Source organism: Nerophis ophidion, linkage group LG17 (assembly GCF_033978795.1).
Source record: "Nerophis ophidion isolate RoL-2023_Sa linkage group LG17, RoL_Noph_v1.0, whole genome shotgun sequence".
NCBI lineage: Eukaryota > Metazoa > Chordata > Actinopteri > Syngnathiformes > Syngnathidae > Nerophis > Nerophis ophidion.
In genome coordinates, this window is record NC_084627.1 from 16,246,024 (window position 1) to 16,273,013 (window position 26,990).

At 42.2% G+C, this 26,990-nt stretch overlaps 1 protein-coding gene across 2 annotated transcripts in view; it reads right to left on the minus strand.

The window, feature by feature from the left end:
• LOC133536148 (astrotactin-2-like) overlaps positions 1-26,990 on the minus strand; it is a 747,946-nt gene that overhangs the window by 555,285 nt on the left and 165,671 nt on the right. For both annotated transcript variants that reach the window (XM_061876407.1, XM_061876406.1), the window contains exon 2: positions 18,048-18,235. In XM_061876407.1, coding sequence (XP_061732391.1) covers positions 18,048-18,235 — 188 coding nt within the window. The remainder of the gene's footprint in view (positions 1-18,047; positions 18,236-26,990) is intronic.

The following is a 26,990-nucleotide window of genomic DNA, read 5'->3' on the forward strand; positions in this document are numbered from 1 at the left end:
TACTCGACAAAACCTCACTGCAGGTTTCTTTGAAGAGGGCTTGTGCAAGAGTCTTGACTCGGGTATAAGTTTCCATGGAGGATATTCGGCGAAAGACGAGTCATCTTGTGGGGGTAAGACATGCAAACAAAAAATGTAGCCCCATGTAAGTCAAAGCTTTTCTTACTGTCACTCACAGACCCTGACTGGGGGAAACAAAAAGTCCCAAAGGTTTGACAAGTTATCAAACAACAGAGAAGTCATGATGTTAATTTTCAAAAAATGGATAACAACTAAGAAATGTACAATATTCTATTACAATCGATACGTTATTTCACTGACTAAAATCCATCCGTTTTCTACCGCTTGTCCCTTTTGGAGCCTATCTCAGCTGCATCCGGGCGGAAGGCGGTGTACACCCTGGACAGGTCACCACCTCATCACAGGGCACTAACTAATAGATGAAAATATAAACCGTATTTCCTTGAATTGCCGCCGGGGCGCCAATTAATTTAAAACCTCTTCTGACTCATGCGCTTACCAAAGGAATGCGGTAAAAGTAAGCATGCGCTAATTATTTTAAAACCTCTTCTCACTCCGGCAATTACCAAAGGTATGCAGTAATAATTTGAGTGTGATGTAAGCTTGGACCTTAAATCTTACTGAATAGCTCTTAATCTTATTTCCTTTATGCGATTTAAAATTACCGGTGTTGAAATCAGCCTCCTCCATTTTGAAAATGATGACAGGGAAGTGTCACTCGTGACGTCACGAGTTTGACCAGGCGGCCATACTAAGCATGCGCTAATTATTTTGCGAAGCGAGTTTGACCCGGCAGTAATTCGAGGCAGGCGCATACTGTATGCCCTGTGTCAATTCAAGGAAATATGGGATATATATTTTTTTTAATTGTCTTTTGATTCAGAGTTGTCAAGTAGTCATCTGTGACTTGGAACGGCAAGGAAGTTAAACCCTCTCGATAGAAGAATCATAGCAAGTAGAGGTGTGGGTCCAGCTAATGTGTATATTTCTATTCACTCACGGTCATGATGTTTTGTATTCAACAAATAGTTTTCAGATAATACAAGCAGAGACATGAAAAAGGTGTGATATTGTTTGTGCTATGGCGCCATCTGTTGGACAAGTTCGCTCGCTGCAAGTGCTGCGGGGTGAACGTCTATAGTATTTCTGTCTGTTTAGTGCTTTGAACCGGAAGTACAAGTAACATTCCGTCTTGTCGTCGCCCATAGCGTTTCTATTCAATCAATCAAAGTTTATTCATACAGCCCATAATCACAAGTGTCTCAAAGGGCTGCACAAGCCACAACAACATCCTTGGCTCAGTCTTCATTCATCCCTCCAAGCAACATGTGTAAGAAGAAGATGGAGGGATGGATGGACAATATAGAATGTGAGATTTAACAGGATAATGCATACATATATCATTGATTTTCAAAACGGTAACACAAATGTTACGTGGGACCCCATTTTTATGACTCGATGGGGTCCCCGGGACCCCATTTTGAAAATTCCTAGTGCCAACACTGTATATACATTAAGTTTGTACACTTTTTAAATATCAACTTTTCTTCAATTAGCGGTCCAGCTCCATCCTGTCTTGGGGATTCTATTGTACCGTATGTCCCGGCCAGAAATCTGCGTTCTAAGAACTCCGGCTTATTAGTGATTCCCAGAGGCCCCAAAAAAAGTCTGCGGGCTCTCAAGCGTTTTCTGTCCAGCCTCCAGTACTTACTATAGTTTGTATCACAAGTGGAATAATTTATACAAGAGGCCAAAGTTACATAAAATGGAGGTTTTTTCGTGTTTATTAAATAACTCCTGAAGCTAAAATCCGCTCATTAGGATACTGAGCTGGCGACTTGAACCACTTAACCCTGCGTACGACAAGGGCCCCGATGTAAAAACTTCCCCCGGAACAAAGAGTGCATTCATACGCCGTATTACAACAATACTCTCCAGTCACTTATCTAATATTTCTGACTTAAATGGCAGCGTCTGAAGCCAGAGGGCTGACTTTTAATCATACGTATTGTGCAATAAACGGCGTGTGTACAAAGGAGACCAAAACAATTAAAGCAGGGGGGCAATTAAAAAAAAGTAGCCGCTATTCCACACTTTTCCTTTTCTTCTTCTTGTTCGACGACCCGCCTCCCTCAAGGCCATGCATCACCCGTGACTGTTTAATTATAGGACCGACATTTGGAGCGCGTATAGGCGTGCGCTTGGATGAAAATAGTTCCTCAAGAATAAAACATGACCTCAGGCATATGGTCAGTTGGAGCAAATGAGCCAGGATGAATTTAAAAACTTTTAAGAAAAAAAACTACGTTGTCCGATTTGGGGACAATGTCTCATTTAATTGTGCTTTGTGATCTCAGGTAAAGGTAGGGCTGTAACGGTATGTGTATGTGTATTGAACCGTTTCGGTACGGGGGATTCGGTTCGGTTTGGATGTGTACCAAACGAGTACACATGCTTGCAGCGACCGGGTTAGGACAACATGTAAAAGCCAGAGCTGGAATACCCTCCTGCCTCATTGACATCTACCGTTTGGGAACACTTTGGCTGCGCGATACAACACTGGAGGATGGAGGTTTGCCGATATTGTTCAAGAGCTGCTTCTGACAACACGTCAAACATATTTTGCAACTTTCCTGCTTCCGGCTCCCAGACCGTAGTCGAGGAGCGCAGGGGAGACACTGCTCCAGGGCTGATGTATTCTCAGGGGCAACACCCTTCACTCTACCCGGCAGTGGGTCTTCACATGCTCCGGACTCCAGGGTAAATGAAGAGTCCGGCGATTAGTTGCAAATCGTGGCTTTATTGAGGGCTCACAGCCAATCCAACAAAACACCAGCCACTCCCTGCACTCATGCTACGCTCCCTCACCTCGCTCACCTATGTCACTCACCTCACATGCTGTCACATATTAAAGGGCAACACACAGACATACGCTACTCTCATAACACATGCTAACCCATTTGAAGTGTCACCACCACATTCAAGCAGCCTCTCCTGGATGAGTCAGGCAGGGCTAAAGCAACAACAAATGTTTTTATAGCAGCAGATTTATGTCCATCTTGCATTAAAAACTAGATTTTGACCAACTTCTATGGTGGAAGAACAATAAGCCCATAAATACTCTTACTGCCAAGTTAGCTAGGCTGGGGGGGAAAAGAAAAGTTTATTTGAGGCTGAGTTGACTTGAAACTGTTTAATGTTGCACTTTTTATATGTAGAAGAACATTTTTGTCATTTTATTTAATCTGAGCAACAACTTGAGGCAGTTTAATGTTGATTAACCTGGACCCCAACTTAAACAGGTTGAAAAACTTATTGGGGTGTTACCATTTAGTGGTCAATTGTACGGAATATGTACTGTACTGTGCAATCTACTAATAAAAGTCTCAATCAATCATTTAAAAAAAGCACTTTATATGTAGAAAGGTTTTGTAAAGAAACCATTCTGAGCCTTACCTGATTTAGTTTGTATTGTATATATGTTGACCACATTAACCCTGGCAATGGACCCTGTGTGTTTATGTATGTTATGCCATTTTTTTTTACAAATTTGGTAAATAAATAACAAAAAAATTTATATTTTGTTGTTTTCTTACTCAACCGAAAATGAACCGAACTGTGACCTCTAAACCGAGGTATGTACCGAACCGAAATTTGTGTGTACCGTTACACCCCTAGGTAGAAGATGATTATGTTTCATAATGTAGCATATTAATGGACTTAGAGATGTCGGCCATTAGTTTACAATAAAATAAAAGGTATTTTTTATTTTAGAAATGTTTTTGAGCGTAAAAAAATGTGTTGTTTTAGTGCCACCAGGTTGTTTTGCATGTAAATACACTACATGTCAGGACATGTACTTTGGTGCAATTTGTTTTCCCGTAGTGCAAAGCGACTAGAAGGTAAAAACATGATTTTAAACTTTACTCGAAAAAAAGCAACGAACGAAAGGCGCTCTCAGCAGAGGTTCAAAACTTGGCTAAGAAAACAAAACCACCACAAAGGCAAAACTATGGACATAAAACAAAACTTGCAAACTATGGCATGAATAAAGAAAACATACTTGGAACGAGAAAAGAGCATGAAAAAGATCAGCATTGTTATGATCTGCTGCCCGGATCATATTTTTGATTTAGATTTTTGTGTCTTTTTGTGTTTTCTGTTTGTTTTGGTCTCATTCGGTTCCGGTTTGTGCTCCTCTGTTTGTTTCCATGGTAACTTATTCTGTTCCGAACCTGTACCTGTGTTGTGATTACTGTCTTGATTAAAGCCTTCCTTCATCGTTGATTCGGTCTGGCTTCGTAACTTCTGTTCACACAACAAGTAACGACTTTTGTTTCCAGGTTCGTTACTTGCTAGCTTCCGCGCTGGGCCTGTTATTCCTCTAGCTCCCATGCTAGCTCTTTTGTTTTGCCTTTTGTACTTTGAGCAAGTTTTTCTTTGTGACGGTCAGATTTAATTTTAAATAAATCATTTGTTCTTACCTTCACCCTGTGTCCTAAACCCGACTGCATCCTTGGGAGAACTAATCCGCATCACCATGCGAGCCAATCGTTACAAAAATGGATCATCAGCATGAATAACAAGGGTGGGTAGAGGGTGATGTCGCCAGGCTGACTGCCTGGCAACTACAGGCTTAAATACAGGCATTGACGTGATTATCAACCGGTGCGCGAGTCCAAATGAATCAGGTGCGTGACATGAGGACAGGTGAAACTAATGGGTTGTCATGGAGAAAAAAGCATGGAGTGAAAAAACAGGAAGTGACAGAGTGCAAAAACCAAACAGAACATAGCCAAACTAAACATGATCACCAGGACATGACACTATATCGTCCGTGGAAGACCAGGGTATGTCTAAAAATGGCAATTATTTTGTATCTTTCCTTTACTCATAATGTTAACCATATCCAACTTGAAGTAAAACTGGACAAGGGCGAAAAACGTGCAATTAACTGATCAAAATTATAGTTTAGCATGCCTCTATCCACACAGTCTACATTGGGAAATGAGATCCAGTTCTGTAGGGGGCGACATATAGACTTAGACTCCCTTTTTATTGTCATTCAAATTTGAACTCTAGACTACAATAAATGAACAAATAGTCTTTTTCACACCTCATCCTGATGAGAGTGCGGAAATACGACCATATCACACCAACTCTGGAATCCCTTCACTGGCTTCCTGTTCCGCTCAGGGTTGGATACAAAGTCTCCCTACTAACCTACCAGTGCCTCAATGGAAAAATGCCTCCCTCTGCCTCAAAGAACTACTCACCCCCAAATCCTCCACTCGACACCTCCGCTCCAAACAGGCTAACCTCCTCGAACCTCTAAGGACAAAGCTACAAACTATGGCTAAAGACTAACTTTCTGCTCTGCCGCGCCCAGTCTGTGGAACGCTCTCCCTGACCACCTGAGGGCACCACAGACTGTGGATACTTTAAAAAAGGCTTAAAAACCCTTCTTTTAAAAAAAGTATTTTTATAGATATATGCATACTCGTTCTAGCTATAAGGCTGTTCTACTATTTAGTACTATAATTATTATTTTATTAATATTTTTAACACACTGTAGCAGGTTGTTTGCTCAATGTAAAGTGCTGTTTATAAATAAAATCTAGTATTATTATTATTGAACTTTACAGTACAGATAAGAAACAAAATGTTGTTGCCTTAGCTCGAGGTAGTGCTGGAAAAAAATCAATAAGGTTGTAGTTATAAATAAATAGATTACTGTACAGATAAATATATTGCGCTTTTTGCTTATGCATCCTTGTTTATGGATGTATGTTATATTGTCTTTTATATTCCAGCGAGTTAATCCATTTTTGGGGGGAATTGAGGTGATTATTATAATGCATTCAAGAGTCTTACGACCTGAGGGAAGAAGCTGTTACAGAACCTGGAGGTTCTGCTACGGAGGCTGCGGAACCTCTTTCTAGAGTCTGACGATGGAAAGAAGATGTTCCAAGTACCGTTAGCTATCGAGTAATTACTCAAAAACTAATTGATAATATGGAAATTGACTGGCAGATTCATTTTAAAGAGCAACAAATAAGACTTGATCCAACTGCCGGTTCGACTTCCTTCCAGGAGCTTCTGTTGGATTTTAATAATGCGACGAATTACATTACTCCTGCTTCCTTTCACGCTATCTCCGTGTGAAATGAATCAGATTTTATAAGTCATCGCTTCTGTGAACAGACAAAAGACTGGAGGTGTAGAATGCTAAGCTGCCAATTACAGAATGTACGACTGTGGTGGGGCTCAGCACATCCATTGCTGCGATGAATTAAGACACCAGTTAAGCAAAAGGTTGACTAGAACCTCATGCAATAACCGCACTGATCCGAGCAGAGGAACATTTTCCCCTTGGAAAGAAGTCTGAAAAAGACAGGTTTTCTTATAGTCGGAGTCTATAGATCTATACAATAACTGTGTGTTACAGTACGTCATAAATAAATGTATCCTTCCGCACAAACTGTACACTGACTTCTCAATTTAAAATTTTTTTTTTAGGTTTAATTTCTATCGGATCGTCCCCTGAGAAGATATAATCAAATGGTTGATGGACTTAGGGCAGGGGTCGGCAACCCAAAATGTAGAAAGAGCCATATTGGACCAAAAATACAAAAAACTAATCTGTTTGGAGCCGAGAAAAATAAAAAAGCCGTATATAAGTGTTACAGTGAAGGAAACACATGACGTAAGTGTTTATATTAGCTATAATAGCCTACTATCAAAATATGCCGCAGGCTGGAGCAAATCTTCGTTGACAGAAATGCTGAAATTTTATATGTATTCTACAAATTTTTACAACATTAGAAGCCTTCAGTAAAACAGAAGCTACTCAGAAGGGGAGATAACTCCTGGAATTTACCGGATTTTAATAGATGAATTGCAATCTTTGACAAGCTTGGTTATGTTTGCTGTGGTCTGGAACAACATGGGACACAATCGGAAATACAGCCAATATTATATCCAGGTAATGTGTCATGACACATACAAAACTATTTTATATACAAAGAGGATAAAAGTAAAGGATATTAAATGAGCTTAAATATAGCTACAAATGAGGCATAATGATGCAATATGTACATACAGCTAGCCTAAATAGCATGTTAGCATTAATTAGCTTGCAGTCATGCACTGACCAAACATGCCTGATTAGCACGCCAACAAGTCAATAACATCAACTGTGGAGGGGGTGTGGCCTGTAGGCCTGCAGCGAGGCGGGGTGTGCCAGGACCTGCCTCGAAGTCAGTGACAGGTGCGTAGATGGCCCACCTGGGCCTTGTTATCTAATCACCTGTTGCTCTGTATAATCAGCAGCCGGGAGCAGAGACGGGGTTGGAGCTGAGGGAGAGCGAAAGCACAACGACTGCAAGACAACTGCTAAAAAGCACCAAAAACTTTTTCTGAAGAATAAAAACTGTCATGTAAACAATGAAACGGGTTCGCCTAAAAATACTTGAAGGTCAGGAGGACCCACTGGAAGAGAGGTTCCACACAACAAAGTGCACCTTTGTGCATTCACGCACAGAACACAACCTTTGGTGGACAAAATGAAACAATGAAGAAGTGGAAGATTTTACACGTAAACAAACTGCTGCGACACAGTCCACACTATGGTGAGTTCAAGAACCGCCAAAATTAGTAGGACAAAACGATGTTGAACAATACTCTCATCAGTGAAGCATACACACAAACATATTAATCAGTGGGCTTTCTGACAATTGAGAAGGCGTGTGTCATGTTTGTCCCTAAGCAAAAAAAAACAAACGCAAACAAAAACTGTTTTTTTTCCCTTTACAATCATTTTTTAAAATTGCTCTAAGGAGCCACTAGGGCGGCACTAAAGAGTTGCATGTTGCTCGAGTACCACTGGTTGCTGACCCCCGGTTTAGGGAATGTACTCACTTTCAGACATTGCAGATGTCCAACAAATTAGCAAAAAAAAGAGCTTTTTTTTTTTTTTATTATTGCGAGGTCAAATTGACAAAATAGACTCAACAAGCTATAATTAGAGGTACTAGTCGACGTGTTTGGTGGCATAAACATATTTTACATTAAAACGGAGATTTACACATGGTCTCAAAAGAAAAACCGTGTCTTCCCAAAAGACTCAGAGTTTATTTTCCTGTCACCCAAACACACAGCCGTCACTTGGAGTGCCGCGACCATGACCCCCAAAAGGTTGAAAATTAAAAACGACTTTGTCATAAAACTTGACATTGTACAAACATGGAGGGGAAAATTGAGGACACTGCCATGAAATAAGATCGGCACAACCCTAATGCAGTGGGGCGTTATTTATAAATGTATTATTTTGTGTAAGGAAAAAAATCAGTAGATAAAGTAGCATACATTGGAGGATTAAATAAAACAAATACTTAAATACTTACTTAAATACATTACTTTTTATTAAGAATTGGATGTAAATAAATGTGTTATTAAAAGTGGAATTAATTAATGTATTCTAAAATTATATTATGCATTTAAGTATTTAAATAATAATCTCAATATATAATTACATATTGTTTCAAAATTATTCATTTCACAATGTAATTAATTATGTATTTTTATTTGTATTTTTTTGTAATTTTTTTAAACGATGTAATTATTCTGTGAAACTCACTGATCGATATCAGTGGGTGTTGCTAACACAAATTTGGTCGGAAGCCTGAAATTTTGTCAAGTCTTTCAAATCATACTCAGTATAATATTGTAAAATAATATAAGAGGGTATATGTATATGTATATGTATATATATATGTATATGTGTATATATATGTATATGTGTGTGTGTATATATATATATATATATATATATATATATATATATATATATATATATATATATATATATATATATATATATATATACATACATATATCGTCCAATATATGCTTTAAAATGTTATATCGGAAATTATCAGTATCTGTTTCTAAAAGTAAAATATATTACTTTTTAAAACGCCGCTGTACAGAGTGGTACATAGACGTAGGGAGAAATACAGAGCGGCAATAAACTTTAAAGGCACTGCCTTTGCGTGCCGGCCCAATCACATAACATCCACGGCTTTTCACACACATAAGTGAATGCAAGCATACTTGGTCAACAGCCATACAGGTCACACTGAGGGTGACCGTATAAACAACTTAAACACTGTTACAAATATGCGCCACACTATGAACCCACACCAAACAACAATGACAAACACATTTCGGGAGAACATAAGCACCGTAACAAAACATAAACACAAGAGAACAAATACCCAGAACTCCTTGCAGCACTAGCTCTTCCAGGTCGCTACAATATACACCCCCCTGCTACCCCCACCCCAACCTCCTCATGCTCTCTCAGGGAGAGCGTGTCCCAAATCCCAAGCTGCTGTTTTGAGGCATGTTAAAAAAAATAATGCACTTTGTGACTTCAATAATGAATATGGCAGTGCAATGTTGGCATTTTTTTCCATAACTTGAGTTGATTTTTTTCGGAAAATCTCGTTACATTGTTTAATGCATCCAGCGGGGCATCACAACAAAATGTGTCATAATAATGTGTTCATTCCACGACTGTATATATCGGTATCGGTTTATATCAGAATTTGTAATTAAGAGTTGGACAATATCCTTTTTTTCTTTTTTTTTTTTGGTCATGAAAAATGGACGTTTTTGTCATGAAAAAGGGAGGTTTTTGTGGTTGGTGCACTAATTGTAAGTGTATATTGTGTTTTTTATGTTGATTTAATTAAAAAAAAATAATAATAAAAATATTTATTTATTTATTTTTATTTATTTTTAAATAAAAATGAAGAAAAAATTCTTCTGCGGCCCGGTGGTTGGGGACCACTGGTCTAGACGACATATTTCAGACCTTGTGGGGTATGTAGAAGCAAGACCTGCTGAGGCAAAGAATTAGCAGTTAATGTATCAAAATGTATTGAAGTTGCTACACTGGTTCATAAAATAAATATCTAAAAAATGGTACATAATAAATAAATAGTTCAACAATACTATTAATTCTAAATTAAATGAATTATTGTCACATTAAATTACATGCATTTATTCAATTATATTTTTTATTAATTGATGACACATTTAAGTGATTATTTAAAGGTGTATTATTTATTTCATTGTCTCCCATTTGACCCTTCACAGTATAATACAGGGGGTTTATAGTAACTCAATGCATATACGTCGAAAAAGAGGAGGGCAGAGGAAAAGAGAATATGGAGGACTATTAAACTGAGTGAAAGAGTGCCAGTCGACTGCCTAGAAGAATAGAGACATCAGACTCGGGTCTGGTGGCCCTGAATTGACAGTGACACACATAATGATGTTCCCGCCAACAGCCAGAGGACACCTTTGGGCTGCAAGGCCGTGCACCAACTTTTGTCTTCCAGCTGTCTCACTGCGATTCTCCATTGAAGACCTCGGAATACCACGAATGTTGGCGCTCTAGCCGGTGCAATCAAGGATTTGAAAACTCATTACAGTGCTTGTACGCAGGTTTTCATAATTACATTACCGTATTTTCCGGACCATAGGGTGCACCGGATTATAAGGGGCACGGCTGACAAGCGGGTCTTGTCAGGTCTATTTTCAAACGAAAAGCGAACCGGATTTTAGGGCGCATTAAAGGCCTACTGAAACCCACTACTACCTGCAGTCTGATAGTTTATATATCAATGATGAAATATTAACATTGCAACACATGTCAATACAGCCTTTTTAGTTTACTAAATTGCAATTTTAAATTTCCCGCGGATGATGTGGTCCTGATGGCTTCATCTGACCGGGATCTTCAGCTCTCACTGGATCGGTTCGCAGCCGAGTGTGAAGCGACCGGAATGAGAATCAGCACCTCCAAGTCCGAGTCCATGGTTCTCGCCCGGAAAAGGGTGGAATGCCATCTCCGGGTTGGGGAGGAGACCCTGCCCCAAGTGGAGGAGTTCAAGTACCTAGGAGTCTTGTTCACGAGTGGGGGAAGAGTGGATCGTGAGATCGACAGGCGGATCGGTGCGGCGTCTTCAGTAATGCGGACGTTGTACCGATCCGTTGTGGTGAAGAAGGAGCTGAGCCGGAAGGCAAAGCTCTCAATTTACCGGTCGATCTACGTTCCCATCCTCACCTACGGTCATGAGCTTTGGGTCATGACCGAAAGGATAAGATCACGGGTACAAGCGGCCGAAATGAGTTTCCTCCGCCGTGTGGCGGGGCTCTCCCTTAGAGATAGGGTGAGAAGCTCTGCCATCCGGGAGGAACTCAAAGTAAAGCCGCTGCTCCTTCACATCGAGAGGAGCCAGATGAGGTGGTTCGGGCATCTGGTCAGGATGCCACCCGAACGCCTCCCTAGGGAGGTGTTTAGGGCACGTCCAACCGGTAGGAGGCCACGGGGAAGACCCAGGACATGTTGGGAAGACTATGTCTCCCGGCTGGCCTGGGAACGCCTCGGGATCCCCCGGGAAGAGCTAGACGAAGTGGCTGGGGAGAGGGAAGTCTGGGCTTCCCTGCTTAGGCTGTTGCCCCCGCGACCCGACCTCGGATAAGCGGAAGAAGATGGATGGATGGATGGATGGAGTTTCTTGTTGAAAACGTCACGGAATGATGACGTGTATGATGACGCGTGCGCGTGACTTCTCAAATTGTAGCGGACATATTAGCCCAGCACCACACACGGCTAAAAGTCGTCTCTTTTTATCCCATAATTACACAGTATTTTGGACATCTGTGTTGCTGAATCTTTTGTAATTTGTTCAATTAATAATGGAGACTATAAATAAGTATGTTGTTGGTGGAAAGCAGTGGATTGCAGCTGCCTTTAGCACCGAGACACCGCCGGTGTTTCTTTGTTTGTTGTGAAGCTTTAACACATGTTTCCCCACGTCAACCAGCAAGTTTTTGGATGGGAAAATTGTGATATTAAGTCAGCTCTTACCGGACGCATTTTGGCTCAAAAACTAAAGATAAAGGTGAAGTTATAACACTGAAACACACTCAGGAAGAGGTGCTTTAAACAAATTTCACCACACTTAGTGTGTGTATGACAATCATTGGTACTGTAATGCCCGCGGTGGTGAAGGAGTCACACAGACGAGGATGCGCCGTTCAATCGCTTTAATAACAAGCGGTAACTTCTTGTAGTACCAAAAATAATGCACACACATACACGAGCTGCTGTTAGCCACAACTCACGCTCACACACACTGACACTTTTCCCGCCACTCACCCGCGCATGCGCATTCACCACACTCTTAAAGACACAGTACACCAATACAAATATCACAGATATTACACTGCCTCCCCCTTTATGAAACCCCTCGCCCCGAGGGGTCAACCACAAAATCCCTGAACCTTGGCGGTCTACGCCTATGTCTCTGTGGCCGGCCCTGTTCTAACTCAGGTCCATCAACACGTGGCGCTGGCGGCTGAACAGGAACAACAATAGTGGAATATGGGGAACTTTGATCCACTAACTGTCCAGTGCCATCTGGTGAGGCAGGTGCCGCCTCAAACTGGGGAACTTCTCTACCCCTGTAGGGTGCCAAACGGTCTCTATGCAAAACAACCTTTCGGCCCTTAGGGGTCACTGCAATTCTATATACTACTTCTCCCACCCTCTCTAGCACCCTACACAGACCGTCCCAATGACTGTCCAACTTGGGGCAACGTCCTTTTTTTCTTTTTGGCGTGTACACCCAGACCAGTTCGCCAGGCCTAAAGTCCCGGCCCTTGCTCCGCACGTCATGGTTCCTCTTTTGCCTTAAACCAGCCTTCTCCAACTGGTCTCGCGCAAAGGAATGTGCTGCGTCCATCCGATCTTGCAACTTCCGAGCATATTCCAGTCCCGGTTGATCCTTGGTGCTGCCTGGTGGTCTCCCAAACGCCAACTCAGCAGGTGTGCGGATCTCCCGACCCAACATCAGCAGGGCAGGGGTGCAGCTTGTGGAACTTTGAACCGCGGAGCGGTATGCCATCAGCACTAGAGGAATATGACGGTCCCAATCATGCTGATGGTTGGCGGTGAGGATTGCCAGCTGCTGCTGCATGGTGCGGTTAAACCGCTCTACCAGTCCATCACTTTGCGGATGCAAAGGAGTCGTGCGTGTCTTTTGCATGTCCAGTCTTTCACACAGGGCAGCAAAAACTCTGGATTCAAAATTCCTGCCTTGGTCGCTGTGAAGGATATCTGCAGTTCCGAAGCGACTGAACATGCCCTCCAGCAAGGCATCAGCCACGGTCTCTGCTTCTTGGTCCGGCAGCGCGTACGCCTCCGGCCACTTGGTGAAGTAATCCATTGCGCAAAGCACATACTTGTTTCCTTTGTCTGTTATGGGAAAAGGGCCCATAATGTCCACAGCTACCCTCTCCATGGGTGCTCCAACCCCTTGCTGCTGAAGTGGTGCGTGTGACCGGTCCTGGGGTCCCTTGTAAGCCGCGCACTCATCACAGCGCCGACAAAAGTCCTCCACGTCCCGCCGGTGCTGACCCCAGTAGAACCCTTGGCGCAACCGGCGGAGCGTTTTTGAGCTGCCAAAATGCCCTGAGCCCATGCCCCCATGACACGCCTTCAGCACTGTGTCCCTCAGAGTCTTAGGCACCACCACTTGCCATCTCTCCTCCCCGGTGGCCGGCTCCTTCCATGCACGCTGCAGTACACCGTCACTGATGCGCAGCACAGCAAATTTACTCCACAAGCCCTTGGTGCCGACTGACAGTCCCAACACGCCTTCCCAGGGTGGTCTCCTGCCACTCTGGACCCAATGCCGCACTGGTTCGAGATCGCTGTCCTCTGCCTGCCTGGTCGCCCATTCTGCGGCGTCCACAGTCTCCAAAGTGCAGCATGAAGGCCCTTCAGCTGTCTCATCTCCGCGCAGCTCTTTCTCTCTGGCGTCGCGCCGGTCACAGTAGCTACAGCCCTCAATAGCACACGGCCGCCGAGAGAGAGCGTCTGCATTGGCGTGCTGCGCCCCGGCCCGATGACACACACTAAAGTGGAAAGACTGCAGCTCCTCCAGCCATCGTGCCACCTGACCCTCTGGTTCTCGAAATGACATTAGCCATTGTAGTGCTGCATGGTCCGTTCTGATGGTGAAGGACACGCCGCACAAGTAGTACTTGAAATGGCGTACAGCTAACACAACAGCTAACAGTTCACGTCTGGTCACACAGTACCGCCGCTCACTCTTGTTGAAAGTGCGGCTGAAGTAAGCCACCACCCGCTCACCTTCTGGACCCACCTGCGACAGCACTGCGCCCATACCAACATTACTGGCATCTGTATCCAGCACAAAAGGCATAGCTGGATCTGGAGTGGTGAGGACAGGAGCATTCATGAGGGCCTCCTTGAGACTATAAAATGCCTCCTGGCAGTCTGGCGTCGACACGAACATCTGATTGTTCTGGAGAAGGTTAAACAACGGTGCGCCACTGCAAGAAAATCCCTTCACGAACCGCCGATAATATGAGGCAAGTCCCAATAAGCTTTTTAGCTGCTTCTGGTCCTTCGGAATTGGCCAGTCTCTTATAGCTCTGATCTTCTCCTCCAGTGTGCTGATGCCCCTTCCGTCCACCTTGTGGCCCAGAAACTCCACCTCACGCCGCATGAAATGGCACTTCTCTGGGTGTAGTTTTAGTCCAGCTGCAGCAATCCTTCCCAGCACCAGCCTCAAGGAATCAAGGGCTGACTGAAAGGACCGTCCATGGACGAGGACATCGTCCAAATAGACCAAGCACTCTTGCCTGGGGATGTTAGCGAGCACTGTGTCCATCAGTCGCTCAAATGTCCCTGGTGCGTTGCAAAGTCCAAAGCTCATGACCTTGAATTGCCAGTGGCCCCTGGTGGTGCAGAACGCTGTCTTCTGCCGTGACTCAGGGGTGAGTGGGACCTGCCAGTACCCACTGCGCAGGTCGAGCGACGAGAACCATGAGGACCCTGCCACCAGGTCCAACGTCTCATCGACTCGCGGGAGTGGGTAACAATCTTTTTTTGTCACCTTATTCAGCGGCCTGTAGTCAACACAGAACCGCGGCCTTGTGCTGTTCTTCCTGGGAACCATGACCACGCCAGACGCCCACGGACTGTCAGAGGGTTCTATGATCCCCGCCTCTAGCATGGCGTGGACCTCCCTATCAGCTGCTTCCTGCCTGATCATGGGGAGGCGACGGGGGCGCACCTTGACTGGCCGCGCATCCCCAGTGTCGATGTGGTGTTCGACCAGATGGGTGAGACCCACCTCATTTTCATTGAGGGCGAAAATGTCCTTAAAGTCCCACAGTACATGCCACAGTCGCTCGCGCTGCTCTCCTTCGAGGCCGACGCAGTTCTTTTCCCAGATGAAGCGGACCGCTACCGTCCGGTCCTCCCCTTGCTGTTGTTGGTTACGCGCTGCTGTTGGGAGTGGCCTGGATGACGCCGCTTCCCGCTTTGGGCTTGATTCTTCAGGGCGAGCGGACTCTGCCCCCATTACCGATGGCTGCTGCGTGGTGGGTGATGTCCTCTTGGCTGCGAGTTCCCCTATTGCCTCCTCTCTCTCTATGGAGGGCCTGACAGTCCCTTCCCAGGTTGTCGGACTGGCGACTGCAGTGTTGACAGACACAGCCACAGTTCGTTCAGTAGGAGCGGTCAGCTTTACTCGCTGGCCACTTGGCAGAATGAGCACAGCAGACCCCATGTCTATAACACACCTCGTGGCTTTTAAAAAGTCTCGACCAAGTATACATGGGTCGCTCACATCCGCCACCCAAGCGGAAAATGTTGCTGACAAGCCTCCGATTATGAACATAAAAGTTGCTTTGCCTTTCATCTGGGCAACTTCCCCAGTCACTGTCTTTAATCTGGTGAGACTTGGTTCTACAACGGTTCCAGCTGGAACAACGTCCGGTCTCACAATTGTGGCTGAAGATCCAGTATCCACCAGGGCTGTGCAGGCTACATTCCCAATCTGCACGCACACATGACATGGGTCCCCCACTTCTGTCCAGCCCACAGTCACAACAGTCTCATCACTTGAGGGCTGGTGCTCCCGGTAACTGGCTAAAGGAGTCCGTGTCGTCCGGGCTACACGGACCCTCTCCCGTTTCCCTGCTGGCCCTTCCTGTTTGGACAGCGCCGCAGCAGGTGGCCAAGTTGTCCACACCCCCAGCAGACAGCGGTGGACGTTCGTCTGTCCTTCTTTTCCTCATACTGGGTTGAGCGGGTCTGTAGCGCACATACAAGTTCCTCCACCCACGCCGGTCTTTGCTCTGCACCCTGCGTAAATGACGCAGCCGAAACTGGGCGGAAAGATGTCTCAGGTGCCGCCCCAGTGGCGATCTCACTCTCCATGGCGAGTTCAAGTGCATCTGCCAGGGCAGTAGGGTGGGCAAGCTGGACGCGCAAGCGCAATTCATCCGGTTTGAGAACTTGGATGAATTGATCACGTATCAGTTCATTTTGAATTGCGTCCGGCATTCCGATATACGCACGCCGACCCAGCCTCTCGATCCCATGAGCAAGGCACCGAAGCGACTCACCGGGCAGCCTGTCACGGTGCTTGAACTCACAGCGCAAAGAGTCTCTCAAGTCAAACTCTCCAAAACGCCTTTGCAGCGCAGCAACCAGCGCACTGTAATCAAGTCTTTCTCCCGGGTTCAGCAGGAGCAAACAGGACGCAGCTTCTTCAGTCAGTGACAAAGCCAACTGTATTGCTCTCACCTCATCAGTCCAGCCTGCTTTATTAGCCACAAGCTCAAACTGGATTTTATAAGCCTCCCAGCTTCCTTTCCCTGAAAACTTCAGTGTTCTCAATGCTTCACACACAAGCTCATGGGCGCCGCCATGTTTGTTTACATTCGGCGGCGGCGGCGGCGGCGCATGCGCTCCTGCGTCATGACGCCGCTCCGTCTTGGGGACACTGTTGTCCATGTGGCGCGAAACGCCGGCTTCATGGCGTCCGTGCTCGACGCAGGATGCGTCCGGCATGTCAATCGCACACTCTCCAGTTCCTTTCTCTACCTTCACTCGAGCGCTGAGGTCGGCGAACATCCTCTATCCATAGGCAGCGGGTTCAAACCGAAAAACTTCTGACACCAATGTAATGCCCGCGGTGGTGAAGGAGTCACACAGACGAGGATGCGCCGTTCAATCGCTTTATTAACAAGCGGTAACTTCTTGTAGTACCAAAAATAATGCACACACATACACGAGCTGCTGTTAGCCACAACTCACGCTCACACACACTGACACTTTTCCCGCCACTCACCCGCGCATGCGCATTCACCACACTCTTAAAGACACAGTACACCAATACAAATATCACAGATATTACAGTACTTTAACTTAATAAATGATACAATATTTTACTGCATATGTCAGCAGACTTATAAGAAAGAGCCTTTGTTTGTTTACTTACTACTAAAAGACATGTCTCGTATGTTCACAATTTTATTTAATGACTAAATTGTAGTAGGAAACATATGTTTAATGTAACCTAAGATATGTTGTTAAAATAAAGCCTATAATGCAATTTTTTGGGGGGGTCCCCCATTATTTTTTAGAAAAGTACCGAAAAGTATCGAAATAATTTTGGTACTGGTACCAAAATATTGGTATCGGTACAACACTACGAGTTACTATATATGCAACACTGAACGACACAGGAGGTCCTTCATACCGACAGCCAACAGAATGTATAATGCATATGTTCCTTGACTGCACTTAAATGTAGATTATATGCAGAATATATTTATTTTATATATAATATATGTATATATTATTCATTATTATCATTGTCTATTGTGAGCGAACCGTGGTGCTGAATTTCTCCCAGGGATCAATAAAGTACTTTCTATTCTATTCTATTTGATTCTATATACAAGGACAATAGGAGACTGACTTCAGGTAGTCTTCCATTTTAACACCCAGCACATATACAGTAACTATTTTTTTATAATTGAACCACTTTTTTCCACAGTATTTGTACAAATGCATGCTCGCTGGATGTTTTGGGCCCGTCTGTGAATCGCAGTTTTTGACTTACCATCACGGAGATGTGCAGCAGGTGCATGTGTTCGTGCAGCACGTGGGCCGGCTCCCTCGCCGAGGCTTGCGTCGTTTGGGCCACTCGCTCCGATTCGGTGACGGACACATGGAAGTAGAGCGTCCCGTTCTCCAACCACTGCTGCTTCCAGTGCACCTGAGAAATGCCCTCCTCCGTTCCTGACATCTCTGCAAGTGAGGGGACAAAAACAGGGAGGCATTCAGCCTGTTTAGTAAACACAGGCTTTATAATGCAAAGGTCTATCTAGGGGGGAAAAAAATCACTTATGACAAAGCCGTCTTCGGCTGAGTGATAATCATTGCCAAGTGTTGTTTTTCTCGGGTCCGTCTTGAAACGACACTTTTTACTTGTGGGTATTAGCCAGAGATTTGTTTTGAGTAAGTGGCACAAATCAGACATCTTAAAGAGTCGATTGAACGAGTCACGTTGCTGTTAATAGCTTTTGTAATTTCCGGACTTTCTTCCCCGACCAGGGACGACAGTAGCCTTATCAAAATCAATGAATGGCGCAGTTGCAGCCTCTCCATCCAATGCCATCTTCTTATCTGCATTAATCACTCGGCAATTTCGGTCAATTTAAAAGCATTAGCTTGGAGCCTATTGGGAAGTGGACGTCAAACCATTTAAAAAGCCTTGGAGAGGCAATAATGCAAAAAGAGGTGTAGTGATTTGTGTTGGTACAAAGTTTGCAAATAGAAAAATGGGTTGTACTTCTATAGCACTTTTCTACCTTCAAGGTGCTCAAATCGCTTTGACACTACTACCACATTTACCCATTCACACACACATTCACACACTGATGGAGGGAGCTGCCATGCAAGGCACTAACCAGCACCCATCAGGAGCAAGGGTGAAGTGTCTTGCTCAGGACACAACGGACGTGACGAGGTTGGTACTAGGTGGGATTTGAACCAGGGACTCTCGGGTTGGGCACGGCCAATCTCCCACTGCGCCACGCAGTCTTTACATCATCAAATTAGGACAGATTTATGAAACAATTAAATCCTTTAAAAGCATTATTAAGACATTTAAGTCATATTGTCAAACTTGAGACCTCCGATTTAGAGAGGTGGTGGTGGGGGGGGGGGGCGTGGTCAGGAGTGGGGCGAAGGCGTGGTTGGGGCGGGGGGCGTGGTTAAGAGGGGAGTATGATTCACCAACTGGAGTATTTCATACATATATATATATATACATATATGTATGAAATACTTGACTTTCAGTGAATTCTAGCTATATATTTATTTTATTATATATATAAATAAAATAAATAGTTGAATTTCCGACGGCCCCTATCAAATACACAGTAATAAAAACACAGTTGTTCTACTAACTGTACTGTGCTTGCTGGTTACTAAAAAAAAACCAACAATACTTACTTTTCACTATTTGAGTAACCTTTGTTCTGCCATTTGCGTACTGGCGAGAGTCACTTGCCGTCAGGTGCGCAACACCACATAAATTGTTGGCCAATCAAAAAGCAACCCCATAACGCTGTAGCCAATATTCACCAGGAGATGGCGACAGACAACACAGAATCACTCTATTACAGACGGAAAACCAACAACACTTACCTTTCAGTATTTGAGTAACCTTTGTTCTGCCATTTGCGTACTGGCGAGAGTTACTTGCCGTCAGGTGCGCAACACCACATAAATTGTTGGCCAATCAAAAAGCAACCCCATAACGCTATAGCCAACATTCACCAGGAGATGGCGACAGACAACATAGAATCACTCTATTACAGACGGCGTCGCCATGGCTGTAACTTCCTTGTTCTTCTGCTTCGTCTCCTTGTGTGTGCAGTTTTTTATTAAAATCCATAGATGTTGTAACGTGATTGGGCAGGCAAGCTGTTTATATAGTGGGAAAGCGGGTGTGAAAACAGGCTGTCCCCACTCAGGTCCGCATGGAGCTCAAGGGGGCGTGGCCTCCAGCTCCGCTGAATTTCGGGAGATTTTCGGGAGAGGCGCTGAATTTCGGGAGTCTCCCGGAAAATCCGGGAGGGTTGGCAAGTATGATTTAAGTTGAGGTATGATGTGAACGTTATCTCTTAGTATCCAAAAATATATATATATATATATATATGTATATATATAAAAAAAATTATAACATTTAAAGAAGACATGGTGAATGCCCCGCTGTACATGGGGGGCCTCACCAGGTGCTTAACTCACATCGATATTAACACTGCACAGACGGATACCACAATGAAAGTTGAGACCAACAACACCCGGAGAGGCATTGGTACCAACAAGAGGAAAGATGACATTGTTTGTTTCTAATAAAGTCTAATAAAAAAATAACACTCACAAAAACGTACTGCTATGGATCACCTTTAACCATATCTGGGAAAATTAGGGCTCGGGGGCCACATGTGGCCCGTAGAGTTTTTCAATCTGGCCCACTGGACATTCACAAATAATTGCTTTAGATCTTTAAGATGTAAAGTGTAGCTGCTTTTATGATGTGCAGTCATGTTTTCTAATAACCATAAGTCTTGAACAATATTAGGTATTGCAATGGCTGGAATCTGCGCTTATAGATGATATACCAGTTACTATGGATATGTAATTAGTTACTATGGTCATCTAATTAGTTACTATGATAATGTAAGTCACAGCAGCTCAGACCAAACAGTGTGGAGGGCAAACGTTTCCACAGACGCGGAAGGAGATTTTCATAACAAAGTTCTAAAGCTTATTGATATATAGAATATAATAGAATAGAATAGAAAGTACTTTATTGATCCCTGGGGGAAATTCAGCAAATATCAAATATATCAGATTTTAGGTAGGTTTATTTGTACCCTTTGCATTCATATTTCACTGTTGCATTTTTTTGCATTTCACTTGATTGTAAAATATCGATCAATCGAACGTGGGTGTGACATTCATATTTTGTCAATTTTCAGTGTTTTATCGTTCGTAGAAATTTTTTTTTAATTCCATTGCGTTTTTTAAGGCGGTCTGCCATAACGTTTTTAGCATTCAATCACAAATGATTGTGAGGTTTTATATTAGTGTTCCCAAATATAGATATACCGGCCCCCAAACACATTTGGTTCTCTAAATGTGGCCCCCCGAGTCAAAATAAATGCCCAGGTCTGCCTTTAACAGTTCCTGAATAGTCTTAACGTGCGTGTGCAGGGTTTTGGAACAAAAAATAATGTTTAACATAAAACATACACAGAGAATGTCTGCAAGTTGTGTAGTACAGAACAGTCAGACGACAATAAGGACAACTTTGGTGATTTTCCTTTCTGTAATGATAATTAAGTAATAATTAAGGTAGTACGGTATACTAACAAAATACCCCGATACTAAATTACAAAAGGTACTGAATGCAGCTGGGATAGGCTCCAGCCACCCCCGTGACCACGAGAGGGACAAGCGATAGAAAATGTATGCCATGAATAGACTATACTGTCTTTGAAAAATGCCAGTATTTTATTTATTTTTTTTGCATTTGCATGCAGCCGTGCGGCGGTGACCTTGCTGAGCCGAGGCGCATGTTGCGCACGCACACAGAGCGCATACATGCAAAAACAGTGGGGAAAGGAAGAAGGGCAAACTATAGCAATTCTACTGCATAATATGCCGGTATTTGGACTTCAAAAGTAAAAACACGGTAGCGCCGCGTTGCAAGCGCGCACTTTAAAACCTGCCTCCCCAAAGGTGGCAATATTGTATCACACTCAAACGTAGGTAAATATTTTAATAACAAGCATCCAGATCTGCACAATGGGATTAAATAAAAAAAAAAGGTAATGTAGTAAGCCAACTGCCCCGCAGGCCAGTCTAGTACCCGCACACTTTTACTACAAACCCACGCTGTTTTAACATGTGGCTTGGCATTGTCTTACTGAAATAAGCAGGGGCGTCCATGATATTGTTGCTTGGGTGGCAACACATGTTGCTCCAAAACCTGTATGTACCTTTCAGCATTAATGGTGCCTTCACAGACGTGTAAGTTACCCATGCCTTGGGCTTTTATTATGGCAGACTCCATGTATTATGTAAAAGTATATATATATATTTTTGTGCAATAAGAAAATTAAATGTCTTTAATGCATTTCATTTTGTATTTTAATAATCTAAAATTGTTCATGGAGTGCATATGTTAATGTATCGTACAATGTTCAGTTAAAATGAAGCCAATAATCCAATTTTTTGGACCACCCTAGTTACAATTGAATAAAACAGTATAGTAATTTGACAATGAGCTCAGACTATCTAGTGCAGGGGTCAACAACCTTTTTGAAAACAAGAGCTACTTCTTGGGTCCTGATTAATGCGAAGGGTTACCAGTTTGATAAACACTTAATACATTGCCAGAAATAGCCAATTTGCTCAATTTACCTTTAATAAATACATCTATATATGTATTAAAAAAAAGGGTATTTCTGTCTGTCATTCCGTCATACATGTTTTTTCCCTTACGGAAGGTTTTTTGTAGAGAATAAATGATGAAAAAACACTAAATTGAATGGTTTAAAAGAGGAGAAAACAGGAAAAACATGAAAATAAAATTTTGAAACATAGTTTATCTTCAATTTCGACTCTTTAAAATTCAAAATTCAACCGGAAAAAATAAACAGAAAAACTAGCTAAATCGATTCTATTGAAAAAATTTAAAAAAATAATTTATGGAACATCATTAGTAATTTTTCCTGATTAAGATTAATTTTAGAATTTTGATTACAAGTTCTAAATAGGTTAAAATCCACTTTGAAATAAGATTTAATTTTGATTCTACAGATTTGCCAGAATATTGTTTTAAACTTTAATCATAAGTTTGAATAAATATTTCACGAATATTCTTCGTCGAAAAAACAGAAGCTAAAATGAAGAATTAATTCAAAATGGATTTATTATTCTTTACAATAAATAAATAAAAAATAATTTAACATTGATTTAAATTGTCAGGAAAGAAGAGGAAGGAATTTAAAAGGTAAAAAGGTATATGTGTTTAAAAATCCTAAAGTTATTTTTAAAGTTGTATTTTTTCTCTAAAATTGTCTTTCTGAAAGTAATAAGAAGCAAATTAAAAAAATAATAATAATAATTTATGTAAACAAATGAAGAGCAAGTCTTTAAAATATTTTCTTGGATTTTCAAATTCTATTTGAGTTTTGTCTCTCTAAGAATTAAAAATGTCGAGCAAAGCGAGACCAGCTTGCTAGTAAATAAATACAATAAAAAAAATAGAGGCAGCTCAGGGGTGAGTGCTGCTATTTGAGCTATTTTGAAAACAGGCTAGCGGGCGACTCATCTGGTCCTTACGGGCGACTTGGTGCCCGCGGGCACCGCGTAGGTGACCTCTGCTCTAGTGTCTACTTTTAAGTCAGTGCTGTCACGGGGCATGTGCAATCCCTCATGCCTTCTGCTGTAAGCACGGCTGGCACCTTCGCTGGAAAAGCGCCGGGAGACGCCCCTGGGACTAATGAAGACAGATAACATAAAGACCAGCGGACCCGAAGATCCAGTGCCGGAACGTAGTTCACTCCTCGTAGTAAGCATCCCGTCTCTGTCTTCCCTCCTCCGTACTTGCTCTCTCTATGCGCCTTCCCTGTTCCTGTGTCACATGTTCTTTGTGTTCCTCGCCATGCCTCCCCTGATTCCTGTGATCGAGCTTCCACTTCCCTCTGGATTCTGGACTGCCTCCCTCGATCCTCGACCCCTGCTTGGACACAGACCTTGTTGTTTCTCTCCAGCCCCCAACCGCTTGCCTGCCCGTGGACTGCCCACTCGCCTTGCCCCTTTGGTCTGATGAAGGACTTATCCAACACGCACATACAACAACCCCTGGTAACATTTAAATGGTTAATTCTACACATCGTTTTGCACCTATAACTTAGAGTAGCATACACATCCCACGCAATCATCAAGTTCAATAAACCTTTTGATCTGATTCCTGCTGTGGTGTCGTTTCCTTCCCCCGCCGTACGTAACAAGAAAAGTATAAAATGAGTAAAACATCAATACAGTAAGTGTTTTCCAACTTTAGTTAAAATCCTTTGCTTAAATACAAACACAAGCCTCCTAAAATTACATATTTTGCTTCAAATTTAGGCATTATAGGCTGCAAAATATCAAAATATCGGAATTGAGAGGTGAGCGATTTCCTTAAGGTCTGCGGTCAATAGACACCACAAAACTGATAATTTGAGTGCAAACTGAAGGCTATTCACCTTCAATATTCCTGTCCTGTTCAGAGGTGTCGGTATAAAAATATGTTTTGTTTGGCATTTGATGCTTTGGCAGCTCAAAAGCTCATAAACAAATTAAACATTTTCTGACTATATATATATATATGTGTGTGTGTGTGTGTATATACATATGTATACATTGGGGCACAAAAGTATTTAGTCAGCCACCGATTGTGCAAGTTCTCCCACTTAAAATGATGACAGAGGTCTGTAATTTTCATCATAGGTACACTTCAACTGTGAGAGACAGAATCTGAAAAAAAATCCAGGAATTCACATTGTAGGAATTTTGAAAAAAATATTTGCAAATTATGGTGGAAAATAAGTATGTAGTCAACCATTCAAAGCTCTCACTGATTGAAGGAGGTTTTGGCTCAAAATCTCACGATACATGGCCCCATTCATTCTTTCCTTAACACGGATCAATCGTTCTGTCCCCTTAGCAGAAAAACAGCCCCAAAGGATGATGTTTCCACACCCATGCTTCACAGTAGGTTTGGTGTTCTTGGGATGCAACTCAGTATTCTTCTTCCTCCAAACACGACGAGTTGAGTTTATACCAAAATGGATCAATGGATGATACAGCAGAGGATTGGGAGAATGTCATGTGGTCAGATGAAACCAAAATAGAACTTTTTGGTATAAACTCAACTCGTCGTGTTTGGAGGAAGAAGAATACTGAGTTGCATCCCAAGAACACCATACCTACTGTGAAGCATGGGGGTGGAAACATCATGCTTTGGGGCTGTTTTTATGCTAAGGGGACAGGACGATTGATCCGTGTTAAGGAAAGAATGAATGGGGCCATGTATCGTGAGATTTTGAGCCAAAACCTCCTTCAATCAGTGAGAGCTTTGAATGGTTGACCAAATACTTATTTTCCACCATAATTTACAAATAAATTATTTAAAATTCCTACAATGTGAATTCCTGGATTTCTTTTTCACATTCTGTCTCTCACAGTTGAAGTGTACCTATGATGAAAATTACAGACCTCCGTCATCATTTTAAGTGGGAGAACTTGCACAATCGGTGGCTGACTAAATACTTTTATGCCCCACTGTATATGTATCTGTTTATATATTTATGTATTTTATTTCTGATGATTATTATTAATGTATTATTATTAACTTTTTGCTTATTTAATTGATGTGTTTGTAGATACTACTTTGTTTATTTCTTTTTATGGGGGGGGTGGGTGGTATGGTTGGGATATAAACAAAAATATTTTGACATTTAGGGCAGACAACAGATATATGATGTAATGAATATGAATGTCTGATGCTGGATGTCAATATAAAAAATAAAAAAAATACATTTGCCGACTATCAAATATTGTATTGCAATAGTGACATAGGAAGCAACATAATAAAACATTTGGTCGCCATGGCAAAGGTAGGATCACTGGCTAAACTGTGGTATCTAGTGCTCTCTAACTGCCTGAGATAAAGCAGTGGCGGTGGGGGGCTCGGGGCCAGTATTAGTCATGTAGGCCAGGTGACAGGGGAGCAGACACCCTTGACATCTATCATCAGCGGCAGGTAGCAAATGACAAATGGCGCTGAACGCGGCTTGTTATTAACCCCGCTGACTCTGGGCCGGAGGCCATGGCAACTGGGGAGGCTTCAGAAAGCGCTTTTTTTTTTTATTATTATTTTTTTTTACCAGGTGCAGGCGGGGCGCACGATGGGAGGCAGTCATGTCGTACAATGACCGAGATGATCTCAAACAATAATAGAGAAAAATAATTGGAAAAATACTACAAGGACTAGATCCTAATATCATATAGACCAGCTGTGTCAAACGTGTTTTCACATTGCAGTTATGGCTGCCCTCAGAGGGCCACTTGTAACAGAGGATAATACATTGATATTGATATATAAGAATTCACCTCATTATAGTATTACACAATGGCCTATGCATTTATTTTTTTTAATTTTATTTTTACATACTCCGTAAAAAAAATAAATATCTGAATGTATGGACTTATTTTTTTATTTTTTTTATTTTTCAGAGTATTACTGTAAATGGCAAAAGGATATCACTGTTTTTTACGGTAAAATGCAGGAGACAGAAAGACGTAAAATCTATGCCTGTTTTACAATGTATTACTGTAAACAGAAAAAAAATATCACTGTTTTTGAATGATTGAATTCATCCACTGAGCAGCTTGTTTAATATTTTTTTTTATTATTTTTATTTTATTATTTTATTTTTTTAATTTTTTTTTTACTGTAAAATGTATTTACATTTTTACAATTAAATGGATAACTTGCTTTAGAATTTTAAGTTATTCAGAAACTTATTTTTATTTTGACCCCAAAAATTTGTAATATTATAATATAATATTTGTTACATTGTTAGGAACACAAAACAATAGTTCTTTATTATGATAGATTAGAACTACATTCCAATCCAAATTCACTCATTACAAATTCACTATCAACATTTACAACATTAATATGATTGTTATTAATATCAAGCAAATGATATTTATTGTTGATTTATTTATTTATTTATGCATGATATTAAAAAAAGTGTTACATTATTGGATAATATTGAATAAGGGCACTGTATTTTCTGGACCATAGGGCGCATAGGGTCTATTTTCGATCTTTTTTCATATATAAGGTGCACCGGATTATAGGGTGCATTTAAGGAGTCAAATTATTTAATTTGTTTTACTTTATTTAAAACAATTTCTTGCAGTCTAC